The sequence below is a fragment of the Grampus griseus genome (assembly GCF_964374135.1).
Source record: "Grampus griseus genome assembly, chromosome: 7".
Lineage (NCBI taxonomy): Eukaryota > Metazoa > Chordata > Mammalia > Artiodactyla > Delphinidae > Grampus > Grampus griseus.
Genome location: NC_139001.1, coordinates 69,224,798 through 69,243,527, shown reverse-complemented (window position 1 = coordinate 69,243,527; position 18,730 = coordinate 69,224,798). Strand labels below are relative to the sequence as shown.

Here is an 18,730-nt window from a genome sequence, read left to right as displayed (position 1 = left end):
CTAAAGCTACAGATATTAAAATGATCTAGTGCAAAATCATATGTTGCAGATACACGTTTCACTTATTCACTAGATTTATGTTGGCATGGCTTTTGATTTAATGTAGAGACATCATCTTCCCTCAAAGGACACATATGTGCTTCCACTGAGGGTATTTAAAACAATATTCTAAAGCTTTAGAAGGCAATTCATTCATTCATTCATCCATTCATCCAGCTACTGTTTGCTGAGATTGCAAGGCTGGTGCTATACAAACTATAAAAATTGATAAGCTACAATTGTTTTCCTCAAGATGCTTATACATAGGAGATTTCCAAAGATGCATTCTAAAATAGTTCAGTGTGTTTTGAATGGTGGCACTATTTTCAGAATAAATGTGTATGGATTCTTAGATCATGTCTTTGATAAGGTTGTTGGTATCGTTATCTATTTGTAAAATCACATCATTCATGTTACTTTATAGAAACTCTAGTTATACTATCTTCGTGGAGAACACAGCTAAAGGGCATATTCAAGTGTTCTTTCTTCCCTCATTCTTTACAGGAAATCTCTATAATGGCAGTAAACTCATAAATTAATTTTTTTCCTTTCCTCAAGTTTTCAAATGCTGATCTAGTAATTATCTTTCTGGAAGGTGAGCTTCTGATTGACCAAGAATCCAAAAAAATTATAAAATCCTGTTATTTCACTGACTACTTCTCATTTTTCCTGTGTTATTTAGTACAGCGTTGAAGAGTGAATTAAAATAGGATTTTCAGGACTTCCATGGTGGTCCAGTGGTTAAGACTCTGTGCTCTCAATGCAGGGGGCCCAGGTTGCATGCTGCAACTAAGAGCCCGCCTACTGCAGTGAAAAAGATCCCATGTGCCACAATTAAGTCCCAGTGCAGCCAAATAAATAAATAAATATTAAAAATAAAATAAAATAGGATTTTCCTTTTTTTCTGAATTACACACTTATCCTTGTTACCTTATTTTAGAATGTAATGTACATTTACTTATACAATTAATAAAGTAATAACTATTCTCTAGTTAATGAATAAAACGGAAGTATCTTTAACTGAAGACAGAAAGTAAATATATGTAAGCTAAAATTGCTGAATCCAGGAAAGTATACAGAAAAGAATTTTGAATATCTGAAGATTTTTACTTCACTTCACATCCCATCTTAATTTAAAGTTTTACAAGACATCATCTTAGAATTGATTTCTGAATTCTTTATCGTCCCTTGTCTTGGGTTAATGTGTTAAACTAGTTCTTAAGAATTTCTTTTTTCTTTGCATGTGTCCAAATTTCAGAAGCAGCAGCCTTTTTTTCCCACCCAAATGCTAGCTGAAATCAACCACATGTGTGTGGTAAATGGACCATCCACACAGCGTTCACGTATTATCTGTCCTATTTTGTATTCTCCATATAGGATACAAGATACAATTGATATTTTCCTAAAACATGATTTATTTTTACACAAAAAATCCTTATAAATCACTGAATAAAACTATTCCAAAAAAATCCAGATATATGTGATCACAAACCATAACAAAACACACACTTCCCTATTTGATACCACTTTACTTAAAAACTAGAATGAATATGCATATATATGAAATACATCTAATCATTTTAATTTATATAAAATTTAATAAGCAGTAGGTTGTCTCTAAACCAAGGATACCCAATGTAATTATTTTCCTTGGATTCAAATGGCTAATAATTATTCAGATTATTTTAAGCAATTCGGGGATTGTATTCTCTTTTGAAAACTGATCTTTATTGTATTTTTAAAGAGGTAATATTAATTATGGATATCAGAGAGTTGATGGAAAAAGTTAAGTTTGGAACATGAGGTATATGATTTATTCTTAATAGAATTCTAAATATATACACATTAAAAATTGTCTGGGGCTTCCCTGGTGGCGCAGTGGTTGAGAGTCCACCTGCCGATGCAAGGGACACGGGTTCGTGCCCCGGTCCGGGAAGATCCCACATGCCGCGGAGTGGGTGGACCCGTGAGCCATGGCCGCTGAGCCTGCACGTCCGGAGCCTGTGCTCCGCAATGGGAGAGGCCATAGCAGTGAGAGGCCTGCGTACCGCAAAAAAAAAAAAAAAAAAAAAAAAATTGTCTGGCACAAAATTACTGAAGGGATCACTACCTTTGTGTTTTTTACCTTGATATTTTTCTATAAAAGCAAGTAGTGCCAGTTTGGATACATTTCAAATAGTCCTTTGATAGCTGAGAATTTCATTAAAAGATAAGGAAAAGATAGCAATCATACTCCACCAGCCCATCCAGTTCTGCTTTCTTCTATATGTTCCTGGGTCTAAAAGAAAAAAAAGATCAAATAAAGCATAGTATTAGGAGGACAGTTTTCCCTAAATATAATCTGGACATTTGAACAAGTTAAGCTGCCTGGTCGGAGTATATTATTGCTAGTCAACTAACTTCACACTTGAGTTTAAGATGACTATATTCAAAATCTAATACAACACCACCATTGCGTACACAAGGATGATCTAAGGGCTGTATCTTATTGCAAACCATTCATAATTCTGGTTAAATTTTCCATAAGGCAGTGACTGGAATTATGACAATATCTATGGAGGCCTAGCACAAGCCAAACCCTTGGTGTCATGTAGATAAAAAGGCATTTCACAGAGGAGTTTAGGTTAAATTTTTTCTTTTCTCAATCTTATGAAGCAGCTAGAAATCTTAAAATTTGCACTGAATCTTATTTTGGTATATATTTTAGCATAGTACAATCAATCATTTATTGAACAAATATTTAATAAGCCTAAAAAAATGAATAGACTTTTCTAGACAATTAGAGGATAAACATTCTAGATAGAATGAAAAGCATAGAGACAAGGCCAGCTTAGAAAACCACAGGTGGCTCAGTATGGCTGAATGGAGGGTGACTGTGGGAAAGAGAAGATGAGAAAATGTATAGGGATCAGCAAGATTGTAGAGAAAATTTTATTCCACCCTAGGAAATTTGGATTTCTCCTGTAGGTAAGTCCTTTGAAAGACTTCAGAATCACAATTTAAAAAATATAATTGGGAACATGATACAGAGAACGGATTAAGTGGGTAAGATAGAGGGAAGCACAAAGAGCCATTAGAAGGCTACTGCAATGTTGGAAAAAGGATGCTGAAGACCCAAATCTACGTGCGGTAGTGAGGGTGGAGCAGAGAAGATGTAGCCAGAGATACATAAAAGTTCAAATCCTCAGAATGAACTTGTAGGGCAAGTGGTAATTGAAAACCTCTAGTATTAGATAAAAATCACCTAGGAGAATAATAGAGTTGTGACAGAGACTGTAGGATAATTAGTAACCATTTCCTGTTTTTGCTAGGACTTCAGGTAGGCTACATTTTCCAGGCCCCCTTCCAGTTGGATGTGGTCATGTGATAAGTTCTAACCCGGGATATGTGAGCGGAAGTGACCCGTGCTGTTTCTGCACTTAATCTGTAAGACCCTCTCACATGATCCTCCATTCTTTTTCCACCCGCCCTCCCCCCCGCCCCGTGAATGTTGATGACCAGGTTTGAATAACCTTGACTATCCTTAGAAGCCACTAGATGAAGATAGCAGAAATGTTATCAACCTGTGTTCCTGAATGCCTCTGTTAAGCAGGGGACCCCATCCCATACCCTCACCATTCCCCACTTACCTGGACTCACTATTAGATGGTTACATGAATGTGCAAAAACTTCCTATTGTATTAACCCACTGAAATTTTGGAGGGGTTTTGTTGTTGTAATTGTTATAGCAGTTAGCCTATCTTGCAAATACATTAACTTGGAAAATAATAAGATTTCTAGAGAAGTCAGAAGAGGAAGAGCTGGAAAGGAAAAGAACAGTCAGTAAAGTAGAAAGAGAACCACGAGAGAGTACTGTCAAAAAAAGCTAGGGAATAATAAATTTTAAAAACACAGTTTGGATTTTCTCTTACAAGGATAGGCCAGTGTCTCAGAGAGAACAAGTTAAGACAAGACTTAATAAAGCAAAACTTTTTTGATTCATTATTTCTAGTTATTAAGATAAAATTAATTTTAATTCCCTTTTCAGAGAAGAAAGAATACTATGATGTCTCTCCCCCAAACTACAAATTTCTTAATAAATCTTATTAATATAGTTATATTAAGCAATTATTGTCAGTTTCCTTTGCCTCTTTGTTTTGGGTATGACTCCCAACATGAATAAAGTGTAGCCGTCACTTAACCTTAAATGTTATTTGTTTTCAAAACAAAACACACACACACACACATACACACACACACACACACACACACACACACACACCAGTCATGAGTATGGTTACTGGAAAATTCAACCCTGTTTTTCTTAAATCTGAAAATATGTTCCATGAACTTACCAGACTATTTTGAAACAGAGGTTGTTTTGAAATTCTAAGGTTATTCAAACCTGGTATTCTAAACTTAATCATTGATTTTGGCCATAAAACTAAAGCTTATATTCCAGGGAATTCCACATCTCACTGAATGAGCATCTTATATGTTCTGTCAGTTTGGATTAAGTTGTCTCAGATTTGATAAATTAGAATTTCAAATTCCAAAGCAATCACAGTTTTAAATGCCTAGTTTTAAGAGCTAAAAATTGTATCTAAATGACCAATCTTATAGTTTTAAACTAGTAAAATTAAAGCAATAATTCCTAGTATCTAGCTTCAATGAAAACATTAAAGTTATATTCACCCAAAGCTGACTAATCAGACTGATGGCTTTTAATTAACTAGAACAATCAAGTTTATTCTTTTTTTTTTTTTGCCTATGATACTGCATTAAAGCCAAAAAAATCTTTCTACTTTGTATATCAAACTATAAATAAGATAAAAATCAGCTCTAACATATTCCATCAAAATTAGTCAAGCTTCTTATAGACACAGTAGTGATTTAAAAATATTTTTAGCCTGAGTAATGTTGACTATTATAGTCCTGATATACTTCCAAACAGATTCATATGACTTTTTTCTTGCAAAACATAATGTCCTAATTTCTAGATGGAATTTAGTGTTTTACTTTGATTGTTTTGTGCTTTTTTTCTTACTTTATAAAATAGGTTTATTCTATATTTGGTTTAATGAAACATTTCTTCATAATTAGATGTCTCATGAAATGTACCCATAAAATTTCCTATTTAAAGAAAACATTTTGTGTTTCTTAGTCTCTAATATGAGTACTCATGAACAGGCTTATTTTGAAGATTTTTCTATTGGTGAAGTAGTTTTCTGACTCATTAATTCAACAGATTATGTTTGGATTTGAGCAATAAAAACAATTAAAACTCAACAATAAATCTGTGCCTAGTTTTTAAGTTTTTTCTCCCTAAAATTAGCACAGTATTGAGCACTCTTCTAAGATAACAGGATAGCAAGATAATTTGATCTGTTTCATGTCATTCTTAGTTATCTACGTTTGATTTTCAAATGGGAGTATTTGGCTTTCCTTTGATAATATTTGTTTACTCTGGAGTTTTTATTTTTCAGTTTTGACATTGAATAGAACATGTTACCATTTGCTAATTCTTTTGAATAGAACACATCTATTTCCTTAATGGACCCATCTTATCTTTTCCTCTTCATTATTTTGCTTTTTTTGACTGCCAATCTTATAATCTTAAAAGGATGGATTTCCATCCTAATGGAAATTTCCATCCTACTGATTTTCCCAGTATTACATTGTTTCATTTAGTCTTTTTCTCTATTCAGTTTCAATGCTAAAAGTCTTTCAAGAAAGCAAAAGGTATCTTATTTATTTAATAAAAATAATGAAACTTTGAATAGAGAGGTTTTTTTGCAATTGGGAGTTGAGTGCAGTAATTCTGCTTTATAATATAAAATGTTACCTATAAATAAGTCACCACTCTTGTACTTTCATCTTCAGAAACACACCTCTATGGTTTTAATACAACTTACCTTTGGACAGCTCCATGTCTTCCAGTCTTCCCTGAAATCACATATAGATAAGACTGAAACATTCTGGATTCTTTTCAGCCACTGCAAACATATTCGCTCATCAGTAACCCATGTAAGCCAACTGAAATAATAATCACTGCAAACAAATCAAAACAGACAGTCACAACCATAAATCAAGATCACATTCAAATAATTTGTTAATTTGTGCTTTCTAAAGGATGTACTTTATTATCTGAAATATTTATTCCATAGATAAGGAAGGCAAAACATTCCTTTCTCTGCAGAGAAAGTTTAAATATACCTGCTGACTTTTAAAGAATATCTATAAGAGAGTTCATTCATCTAATAGAATGAGTTTACACTTGAGTTTTCTCCCAGTTGGGATTTTTATATCTCAGGAAAAAATTTAAGACGGAAGGCCAAAGCTACTGGTCAATCTAGAGGAGAAAAAGCATTAAACTGGCTATTTTCCCATAGCTAAACTCAAATTTTCGCTTCTTAACTAGTTGAAAGAGAGCTAAGTGGGTAAAAGATAGGCAGGCTTGTGTTGGAAGCCGAGTTTTAGCTGTGACCATGGTCAGGGGTTGAAATTCAGGTTAATAAAATGGAGATGATGTATGCAAAGTAACTCAAACAATGCTTGGCACAAAGTGGATGTCAATGAAAGGCAGCAATGGTTACTTGGCTCTGAGGGTGAACTTGTAGTTAAGAGAACAGCAATATAAATGAACCACAGAATGTTGCACATTAATATAAAAGGAATCACAGAGCTAGAAGGGGTCTCTGGCTCAGATTCTGGCTTTATCTCCTACTAGTTATACTACCTTAGGCTAATTACTTAACATACCCAAGGCTCTGTTTCTATATAAAATGGGAATAATAATAGTACCAGTTTTAAAGCTTTCTGTAAAGATCTACTGAGAACGCTTAAAGTGCTTACAGACTATGCTCACTACATAGTGAGTGCTCAAAAAATGTTAGCTATTACTATTGTATTGTTAGTATTTTACAGATGCTTAAACAAGCCTCATGACTCCATACATGATGCTCTTCCTATCATTCTGCTTGCCTCCTAAGGAGAATGACACATAAAAAACCAGATGTATTCAGTCAAGTTTTCATCAACTAGATTAGGGTGGGGAATAATGGATAATTTAAAAAAGCCATTTTTGATTATCAGAGAGGGGATTCATCTTGGCAAAGCCCAGCAGAGGTCTCTGATGAGGTTTTTTTTCCTATTAGTGATCAATCAACTGGCCCCGGTGGGATAGGGTGTGGGAAGGGGTAAGGAGGGCCACCAGGCAGGGCTTGCGGACCCCTCCCCTTTACCCACTTCAACCTGAATGACCAGGACTAATCAGACAAGATGTACATAGGGCACCATGCTGGGGAAGTGAGAATGCTTCTGTCCCTGTCTGCCTGCAGTTAATTCCAAAACAGATAATTCTACAACCAGACCGTTTCAAATAGACTGCATCCTAGTGAAAAACGCTAATATTTGGAGAGAGTTGGCGTATATTCTCCTGTTTGTCATACACATGTGATAAGCATGATCTACAAACCCTGGGAGAAAGTAGGTCAGACTTGGAAGAAGCCAGGATGAGGATATATATGAATTTTACTATCTCTCTGTTTGTCTCTAGCTTACACTCACACATCCAGAAGTAGCACTTAGACTGAGCACCACGGTCATCTTTACATGTGTGAAAAGGGCTAATATTTTCAAATCAATTTAAGAAAATTATTTGTGAATTTCGATTTTGCTATATATTTAGCTGGTCATGCTAATTTTATTTATTTATTTATTTTTGCTGTAGCATATACATCATAAACTCATTAGAAAAGAAATGTAAACCTTGATGAAGAAATTTCAGTGTTAAAATTCAGTTTGAAAAGTGGGAAGCAACAAAGATGACTATACCTTGAGGCTATCATTGCTGGAACTGGCGCTTCTCTGGGACCTACATGCTCAGGGTAAGTGGCATCAACAATAAAGATCCGAACAATGGGATTCTTAGCTCCAGCCTGTGAAGAAAATGGAGATATATAAGCTCATAAAATTCTAATTATCACCAACTTTTTAAAGACAGTTTAGGAATTTAGGCATATTTTTATAAGCTAACTATGTTAGGTATATTATTGTTGAAAACATTCTAATTATAACATGACCACGAATTTCACAGCAGTGCAATTACAGATCTTGTGCAACCAGAGTGAAAACACATATTCTAAGTGATTAATGAGGGAGCCTTGATTCATAGGGAAAAATATTTGGGCTATAAAAATGCAGTTCCGTAAGTGATATTCTCTTTTCTGACTTTTAAGACAGATATTTCCCATTATAATTGTTATTAGGATAATTAATCATAATAATATTTCTTCACGTGCCAAGGGGAGTGCCGAGGGGGATTGATTTGGGGAAGAGAGGGTAAAGAATAGATAATGAAAGATACCTTTTTCTTTTACCCTGTAATTTGGTCTAGGACAATTATCAGACAGTCTACTAGCTGGTTACATTATTACTGCTATCAATACTCCCAAATTAGGAAAATTCCGCCTCAAAATAAAGTGTCATGGGATTTACGCTGTTCTTGCTTTGTGCTTTACGTGCTAGTATATGCCCTAGATTTACATGACAGTATAGTTCATGCCCAGACATCTTCTTAGAGTTCTGTTACTTTACCACAGAAAAGAGAATCTTATAATTGTCAAACAATTTAAATCCACAAAATTTAGATATATAGCCATAAATAGCTCCATGCTATTTGGCTTTATCTAAGAAATTGTCCAGGCTCTCCTCACACCTTCCTGTTTCACTCTGAGGTTTAGGTGGGACTTTCTGCTTCTTTCAAGTTGTCTCACTTCTCAGTTCAATGTCAGATGTTTCAGCAACTTCAGCCTTCAAAGAAACATGAGAATTTGGGTCCTGACTTCTCTGTCCATGTGAGTTTCTCCTCAGTTCTAGATTTCTTCATCTCTTTCTGCACCCTACCACCTTCTAAAGATCCAAGTCCTTTTACATCTTTTGGGTTCCAAGTATCATACCTCTCACTTCCAAACATCTTAGCTTTCAGACTTTATATACAACCCTGAGGGGTCTCTTACCTAAACACTCATCTCCTACCCATTGCCTTTTCTCAAAAGACTTTTAACATAAATTTTAGACTATCTGGAATTTCTATTTCTCTCACTATGGTCACTTTGAATTGCTTTGGAATCCGCTTGTGTGTATGCATATCCATCCCGTCTTTGTCACATATAGGGACCCATTGGCTCCATCTATGACAGTGTTCCCCTTGGCAAGGGAAAACAATCACGACTTAAGAACAAAGAGCTAAATCCTAAAATCACTTCCACTCCTTGTGCAAGAGAAGAATTTATGATTTGATTCCCTTTCAGATTTCTTGTCTAAATTAAATTAGGATACGACGTTTCTCCACCGTGACCTGGCCATTCTTCTTTTGCATACAGGTTGACTGTCTTGAGACATGGGACTGCATGTGAAGTATGTAAGCTAAGGATTCTAGAATGTTTATACGAGAAACTGAGGGCTTACACCATGTCTAATTCCCTCAAAGAAGAGCCTAGGCTTATAAACTTAACCTACCATGTATGTCCAGAAAAGACCATAACTCAGGCTTACTTCGACCTGACAGGAGCACCACATTCAACATTTTAATTTCCCATTCTACTTTGAATTTACATGAGAATTCAAGAGGGAATTGCAAAACAGAACTTTACCCGAATTTGGAGCATGAAATATGAAAAAAATTAAAATTAAGTTAAGCTTGTTTTTCCTCCATGATCTAGACCATATGTTTTTCAAAGACTCTGCAATGGTTTTTGCAAAGACTACTTCATCCAGCCCAACCAGATGTCCAAAGCAACAGATGTCCACATAAATAATAGAGCACAGTACAATGTTTGCCTTACAATGCACCAGGATAAGAAGCTCTCCAAACTTGTTGATCCCACCTCTATTCATGGTATTGGTTGCTCATTTTGACACCAGGGAAATGGAAGCATCTGCTAAAAGTATTCCACATACCTTTGGGTATGGAATATTTATTGTTCTAGGATATTGTTCATCGCCATAATAGGAATAGGCAATAACTGGTATCTCTGTATCATTAAATTCTGCATATGCCAAAAATTTTCCATTAGGAGACCACCAGAGAGCATATTTTGTAGCAAGCATTTCCTCTGAAAAATAAATACTACCATATTAATTACTATGACAGTGTACTGTTAAAATCGTCATAAATACTTCAAAGTACATTGTATATAGCCATTTATTAACTGAAATAATATATTTAATGTGGATATGACATATGCCATGCTTTGGTTATCAAAAGATAAATGATCTAGGTTTAGAGGAATAGTTTAACTTAATACCCCATATCAAACATCAATTAGTCTTCTGGGGAATTGACATTAATCAGAAATGTAATTTTTAAAATAAATAGTAAACATTTCAACAATAATTAATTTTCCCTTTGGGGGTCGCTTCTGATTTTTACAGTCATCTAAAGTAGCCAAAACAAGGAGAACTGTACTTATACTACAGAGTGACATTAACTTGAAAGTTGACTTTCCCTCCTGGGAATATTTTTTAAAAACCAATTAATTCAGTTATATACATTTTTAATAAAGACAAGGACTAGAAGACCTTTTAAAGTCCAGTTAATTCCTAGATACTACATGACCCAGAAAGAGGACAAAATTCATGAGAGCACCAAGAGCCGAGAATATTTTCCTGCAAAATAATACAGACAGTTGTCTAGTTTTGGAAAAAAGGTTTATTTTGCAAGAAAAAAACAAACCCGAGAAAATGTACTAATACAGCATCTAAGGACCATATACTTCTTGGAATATAAATTATTGCTACCACTTTATAATGCTCATGAAAATAAATTCTGCAAGTCAGATAACAAGGTTTTGTTCTTTCAGAATTTGCACGTCCTGTTCATAACCTGATAACAGCTTTCAGAAATGCCACCATTCATCTCAGTAACATACCACTCATCTAAACGTTACTAAACGTGTGCGATTATTTTCAATTAAAAGCCTAACGGCAGCAGTAAAAAAAGAATACACGTACCTTCATAAACCCAGTCTGGGATTCCATTAAATATTTTATTTTCTTTTCCATTGTATGTTATTTGAAAAGGTGGGTCTTCTGGTCTTTGTTTCAGATAGATATTGTTTTGATAGACATATGCCTAGAAGTGGTGGTAAGTTAGTTAACAAGGAGAAATTTCATAAGAAATACAATAAAGCCTGCATGTTTGTGTTAATCGTTCACCTAATACTTTTAAAAAGAGTGATAATCCCGATGCAAAAAGGCTCACAACTAAGATATCATTTTAATAGGTCAAGAAACCCCAACCAACTTATACTAACATTATGATTTTTAACATAACATAAAAATTATGATTTTAAAGTCTATATATTAAATAGAGAATAAAGTCTGCTATTATATTCATTGCCTTTATTACCTAAATAAATAATTGTGTATATTGACAGAAAGTCAAATAAATCTCTGAATATTAATAGCTAGCCAGATCTAATCTTTATTTAGAGTCCTTAAATAAGAGCTTGGACAAAATTTCATGTTGTCTGAAGCTAGTCTGGGAAACTTGTGAAAACCATATTTTTCCTGAGCTTTCTGGCACAACGCATTCTGGCTGAGTATAAGGATAAAGTTTTTGACTGCGATATTTAAAGAAGTCTATCCATGAGCTTGAGATTTTACGGAATTCTCAGATGGGTTTCAATTTATCAAAACTCTTCCCGTTTTTAACCACTTAAAATAGTCATAAATGTATTTTTTTTTCTTTCAGGCATGGAAATTTAACAAAGGCCAAAATCAAATGGCTCCTCTTTTATTTGAATGATTAAACACTTCTATAATTTAAACATTTACTAATTTACTCCCAACAGGCGACCAGCATAAATATTGAATTGGACGAGGAAGCTCATTTCTTCTTATAAACTCTCTAGAAGAAAAGAAAGAAAATAAATAAATAAACTTTGCTGTTCAATGCAAATAACAGGTATAAAAAGAAAAAAATAAACAAACAATAAACATAAAGCATCATCGTTTCTGCTTCTTCAAACCTAATGGAAAAAATGTGACAACATGGGACAGAGGACATGGGGTAGTAGTTGGAATTCTTCACTAGTTACTTACAGGTCGTTTAACTTCTGACCTTTTATATTGAGGTGAGTGGATTAAAGGGTTATAGACTGAGAAAGTGGGAATACCTCCAGAAATTACCTAATGGAACCCCCCCTCATCTTATAGAAAATAAACTTGAGGTTAGAGAAATGATATGACTTTTTAAACATCATATCACTAGCTCTTGGAAGACCCCTCATTAAACTCAAGCCTTTTAACCCTCAGGACTGTAAAATGTGTACACACCAGGCTGAGATGGTTGCTGAAGCCTTCCAGCTCTGAAATTCTATAATTGTGCTGAAGTTTAATATGTACTCTTCCACATTTTCATTCACAACCGCCATCTCTGTGAATGCATATGCATTTCAAATTTTTGAAAATAAGATGCCATTTGACAATCTCCCCAGGGATCTGACTTGAAATCAGAAAAGGAAAGGAACATCTGATCTCAAGCTAAACTGAAAAAACAGATCATATACTGGGCAGTATGCCTTAAGCTTGAAAGTCCTCCACTCCACCCATGGGAAAATTTCAAATATATTATTGACCAAAAATCTCACTTTGATGCTTAGAGTCGCCCTGCAAATATTCAGTTGACTGACTTGCACTGTGGAGTTTCTACAGTTCTTCAGCAAGAATGTGTTCAGAGTTTTATAAGTGTTAAAGAGTTGTAGGTTGCTGTGCTTAAGTTTTGACTATTATCTTCTTGAAGACTGTATGAATAGTTTCATCAAGAATGCTTTTGTGGAGATGCAAAACAAGACCTGCCTCCAAAGTATAATGTGAAGAGCTTGAAGGAAGACTCCTTGTCTGCCCCCTCCAAAAAAAATCTCTCCAACCTGGACCTAAACATATGCTTGATATTTCTACTTTTCCCATTCTTTTAAATTTTGGACACCTGTGAAGATGTGCAGCACACGTCACCTTGATTTAACTTATTAGGTCATGAAGTACGAGGCCTAGCGACCAATGAGGGAACATGGCACTAGACAGATCAGCTTTGACCGGAGAAAGAGTGATGTCCCCGGAGGAAGGAGACTATTGGTGCTGCAGTGGGAATACTGATTGCTGGAGGGCAGTTTATGAGCACCAGGCCCCTGGGAAGTCTGGAACAGATCAACATATGAGGGCACAGGCAAAAGAACGTCCCAGAAGAGAAGACATTCATCCCTCGTTTACAATTCTCTCTCAAACCAGTGTTCATGTTACCTTTGACATTGTAACACTGCCTTAGGTTTCCATATACCATGGAATCATCTATGCAAGCATGCAGACAGCACCAAGCTGAAAATCTCAGTGCATAGTTTCTTCATGGCAGGCGGGTCACCACAGCTGCCATTGTCTGTGTTTTACAGTATGAGAGAAAGTGGAGGAGCGTGCTTTACAAAGGCTGTCATCTCCTCCGTAATCCTTCCCTTGCTTGAAATCAGAACTATCTTCATTTTCTCTATGGTAGATTTTTTATAAACCTTTTGGAGGCACATAGAAGACTTGGAATGAGTGATATTCCGTCTTGCCTTGAATCTCAACAAATTTGTCATTCTTCACTCCTTAAATTATGGTATATTTACCTGACAAAAAACCAATCTGGCAAATTAGATGGTTGTGCAAGAAAAAAACAAACAAAATAGTGGTTTGATTAAATTCACTGCACAAAAGCTAAATATTTAAAATGATTCTAGGCCATAAAGCTTATACAAACCATGATTGAAATATTAGTATTGTCATCTTCTTTTGGAGTGCTGTTTAATTTCGTGAACCTCAACATAGGTAGGACGTGGAGAATTTCAAAATGATTAAAAGAAAAACAAGGAAATTCTACTGAAAGGGTAAGTTTTCCACTTCACTAGTCTAAAGGTTTCTTGAGAATAGGGTTGGTGCCTCAAGCTCATTTGTGTCTCCCCACATATGCTTTTCACATAGTAAGTGCTCAATAAACACTTCTTGAATTTGGTAACAATGTGGATACAGAGAAAAAGACTCAGAGTGCATTAGATGGATTTAGAGTCTACGTTACATTGCAGTTCCTATTTCTTGATTTGACAGTTTAAGAAGATCAGAGTTATTCTTTTCTGGACATTTAAAAGAAGTAGAAACATAAAGTTCAAAAAAATTTTTGTGTTCTTACTAGACAAAAGGGGAAATAGACCATAAGATTTTTCAGTGCCTCTTCAAGCCATACAATTATTTTCACTTTTATATAACAGCAAATAGGATATCACATTAAGATGAGTAATTTAACCAATTCATTGTCCATACTTAGAAAGATTTTTCTAAAGTGCAAATCTGATCATGTCATTTCCCATCTAAAACTGTTCAGTGATTCCCTATTGTCATCAGAATGAGATCTAAACTATTCTTAATGGTTTCCTCATTATTATTTGGTCCATGATTTCTGGCCTCAACTCCTTCCTAAACTTACACCACCTCCTACTAGTAAGCATGCCCTCCTCCAATTTCAACTCAACTGACCTACTTTTGAGTTTCCCCAACACTCCGTGCTTTCATTTCCTTTTGGGCCTTTACATGTTGTTCTTTCTGCCAGGAATTCTCTCCCTCAGTCCTTTGCCTACCTATTCATTCATTTAATTTTTTTTCTTTTAAGCTGTAAATATTTCAAATAATTAAACATAAAGATAAAAAATAATATAATAGATGACAATTTAACATCTAAATTTAAAAGATATTAACATTTTACATTTAAAAAAACAATTCGTTTAAAATCAATTAAATTTAAATTTAATGCTGCATCTCCCTCCCTTCTGCTTCCTTCCAGTGAAGGAGCCCCCTCTCCCCAACATTTTGTATCATTCCCATGCATTTTTGGTACTTTTATAAATATGTGTACTTTTATAAATTATATATTTATAATTTGGTGTTCAAAAGTAGGAAAAGTAAAACTATAGAGTATATAAAAATGTAAGATATTAGTCAAATAAAAAGAGGTGAATATTCCAAAGGAGTATTTCTTTGAATTTCTTAAGTTGTATAGGTATACATATATTGTAAAGAAGTAAGAAATTAAGACCAGAAACAAGGGAACGCAGTCTTAATCTCAAATCAGAGTCTGGAGTGAAAAAGTCTCTATATGAGACTTAAGTAGTGTTAATAAAAAGACATGAAGTTTTACCCATTTGTAAGGTGGTAGATGTGATACGTTGCTGTGTAAGAGTATCTCCAAAGCTGTCAGGAAGAAGAGGCAAAGACAAATCATGATTCTTAAAAAGCTCAGGGCAATAACGTATAATCATAGGTCACTCAATTCAAGGTTCAGAATTATAAAAGGACTATTTTCACAAAGCACTAGGAAAGACATGTTTCAATTCTAAATGAGTCTCATTTAAAGAGTTTTACTGTGGACTTTTGTGCTGTTCATCCAAATTCCAGAACTAATCTCAGCAGTGATTCAACCCTCACTCCATAAAAAGCATATCCAAAGACATTTCTTAACATAAAAAGCATTTCTCTGACACACTCTACCCTACAAAATGTTCCCCTTATGCTTTACCTTGATTGAAGTAAAACCACTATAATTTCCAAGTCCCATAAAGATTACCCTGCACCTGGGTAATTATTATGATAATAACCCTTTAAAATTGGGTGAAGAGAAGTTATTCAACATATAGTTTTGTTGCAAAATGCTTGCTTTTCTTTGAGCATAGTTTTTTAAAATAGTAGAGACTGAAAAAATAAATAAGAGATATATAGCATATAATTCCTCCAGAAAAAAAAACTGCTCGGTTCTCATTAAGTTTATTTGTGCTGTGGTTAGTGAATAAAGCAAGTATTATTCTGGATTTTGTTTCCTAAAGCGCTTTCAAACTTTTGGCAAGGAAGCTCCAGTGGATTGAAACATATCTTTCTGAAGATTGCAGGTGACCAAGACCTGGTCCACTGGAAAATAATCAGCTGTCTGAACAATGCGGGAGGGGCAAGCTTGACTTTTCATTCTGTGTATTAAGGGAGTTTTGCATCTCAAGTAGAATATGAAAAATGGCAGTTAAAACAAAAGGTTCTTGATCTAAGAGTAACTATTAGAAGTTGAATTTGATAGTAAATTCTTCTTTCCTTTTACCAGCATAAGTAGAAAAAATAAGGTGATTATCTTCCATCCACAACTTCATTCAGGAGGGGGAAATTAAGTAAGGCCTAATAGTCCAGCTATGTGGGATTCTCCTACACTAGGCTTTCGAAGACACAGATTTAAACCCCTGGTCTACCAGGGTTAATTTATATATATATATATATATATATATATATATATATATAAATATACTGACTGTGGAGAAAAGGGAACCATCTTGCACTGTTGGTGGGCATGTAAATTGAAACAGCCACTATGGAGAACAGTATGGGGGTTCCTTAAAAAGCAAGTGAATTAAATAAGGTATATCTTGATTTTTCCATTTTCAATAATAATAAATATCAACAAGGTTAAAATATGTGAGAATTGACTAATGATTCATGATACCAAATAACTTTTTTCTGATGAATATCAGTGCCCCCAAAATAAGTTTTTCCCTTAAGATGAAAGTAGTTTCTACTACTTGATGATAACCAGACAAGAATGCCAAATTCTGAATGATTTGTATATGTTTCTGTTATGCTTTGGGGGCTCAGCTAGAATTGCATCAATTTCTTGAATATTTAGAGATAAAGATAGACTCTTGCTTCCTCTTACTTTTATAAACCAATCTGTGAGCTAGTAGGAGATACAATCAGATAAACCCAAATTAAATAGTCAATACCTTTGAATAATCACTTTCTAGATATGCAAATTGCCGATCAGGTGATAAACCATAATTTGAAGCATTCACACTTTTCTGAAATTGTGAAGAAGTTGATTAGAATACAGAAAAAATAACAGAGCCATATAAATTTGTAGTTCTAAAAGAATATTATATCATCCATATACTCCAACATATACATTCAAAGCAATTTTTTTAAAGTTTAAGTAGTACCTACTGTATACAAAGAAATTTACTACACATTAGGGGATGAGGATGTGATAAATAGGATATACTTTGTGATTTCAAGAAGCTTATAATAGTAAACTTCTAAATAAATAACATTACAATTTAGAAAATTTTATAAAAGAGATATAACATTGCAAAAGTGTTAAACAGGAAGTGATTGAATGCAAATGATAAGATGGTTTGTTGCACAGAGGAGAAATAGCTGAGCTTGACTCTAAAAGATTACTAGGCTCTTGAAGGTAGAGAAAGTAGGAGGTCTGAGAGTCCAGGAGGACAGAATAACATGTTCCTATGTATCATAGGACCAGTCACTGAGCCTCTATTAGGTACTATCCTAAGCACTTTCAAATGATACTTCATTTAATACCTATACTACTCCAAAGAGGTATTATTATTCCCACTTTACAGAGGAAGAACCTGAGGCGTGATGAGGATGGAATAATGTGGAATCTTACCCAAGGCTCCATAACTAGTAAATGACAGAGCCAGGATTTGAACCTCAGTTTGCCTGACTACAAGAACTGAGTTTGTACATTTTATCTCATAGGATACCTGTTCCACAGAGGAAGGAAAATGCTAGGTGATTTGAGCGGGCAAGGGCAATAATCTAGTGTGACTAGAAGAGAGAATGGGAGGATAACTGTGGTGGGGGATGGAGCTGAGAAGGCAGGTTGGGTCCAGATCAGGTGCTCAGTTGTTTGGACTCTGTTCTTTGGTCAGTGAAGAGCTGACAGAGGTTTTTGAGGCGGAAGATAATGGAGGATACATACCATGGTGGTATTACTCAAAATAGTATATGATTCTCCTGTTTCAATATTATAAAATACTATATTATTATCTGTAGATTGATGAAGATATTCTTGTCCTTTAAACAAGAAGGAAAACAAAACTTGAAATGATCTCCCTTAATAAGAAATACATTTATAACAAAGAGAAACCTCTCTTATTTCACATACTGTCTTTCTTTTTCCTCTCTGTCTGGTACATATTGCCTTGTCAAATTTAAAATATGATAGTAAGTTGATGGTGGAAGGGAGGAAAGGGCTGTTTTTCTACATTACACAAAAATGCCATATTTACTAGTAGGAGCCTTATTCTAACCAGTTCAGGGTGCTTAGGAGTAAATTTGGACTTTTTCTGTGTTACAAAGAGAATAAACCAGTTTAAAATTGTATGTTTCTTCTGCAATAAAAAAATATATATTCCATTTAGGCTGTGTTTGACTTAGTTAAAAACCTATTTTATATGGTTATTATTTTCTAAAGAGAAAATGAAAATATTCTATTGTGTTTAGTGGCACTTTAGATATAAATTATATATAATATAAACAATTTAGTTGCTCTTACCGCTTGTTTGATTAGACTCTTTTGACAACATACTATTTTGTAAAACTATATGTAAATATCAATTTTATGGACCTTAAAGGATTTGTCTTCAAGTTAGGATTTGTTCATTTCTCAGATTATCTAGGTTAACAATGGAATTTTTCTTTTGGTAAAATTCTCATGACCTCTTCTAAATAGGTGCTTATTTCCCATTCTGAAAAGCTCTATCATATGATCAGTTTATTCTAACAGTGCACTCTCAGATTTTACTGTTCTGCTAAAGCTACTACTGTATTGGCATCATTACTATTGGAC

The 18,730-nt window shown here is 34.5% G+C and overlaps 1 protein-coding gene across 3 annotated transcripts in view; it reads right to left on the bottom strand.

Moving 5' to 3' along the window:
* FAP (fibroblast activation protein alpha) overlaps window positions 1-18,730 on the bottom strand; it is a gene marked incomplete at its 5' end in the record, with an annotated part of 71,213 nt that overhangs the window by 35,982 nt on the left and 16,501 nt on the right. For all 3 annotated transcript variants that reach the window (XM_082658314.1, XM_082658315.1, XM_082658313.1), the window contains 9 exons: window positions 2,273-2,317; window positions 5,934-6,069; window positions 7,855-7,958; window positions 9,982-10,136; window positions 11,035-11,155; window positions 11,860-11,932; window positions 15,245-15,297; window positions 16,863-16,937; window positions 17,861-17,955. In XM_082658314.1, coding sequence (XP_082514440.1) covers window positions 2,273-2,317; window positions 5,934-6,069; window positions 7,855-7,958; window positions 9,982-10,136; window positions 11,035-11,155; window positions 11,860-11,932; window positions 15,245-15,297; window positions 16,863-16,937; window positions 17,861-17,955 — 857 coding nt within the window. The remainder of the gene's footprint in view (window positions 1-2,272; window positions 2,318-5,933; window positions 6,070-7,854; window positions 7,959-9,981; window positions 10,137-11,034; window positions 11,156-11,859; window positions 11,933-15,244; window positions 15,298-16,862; window positions 16,938-17,860; window positions 17,956-18,730) is intronic.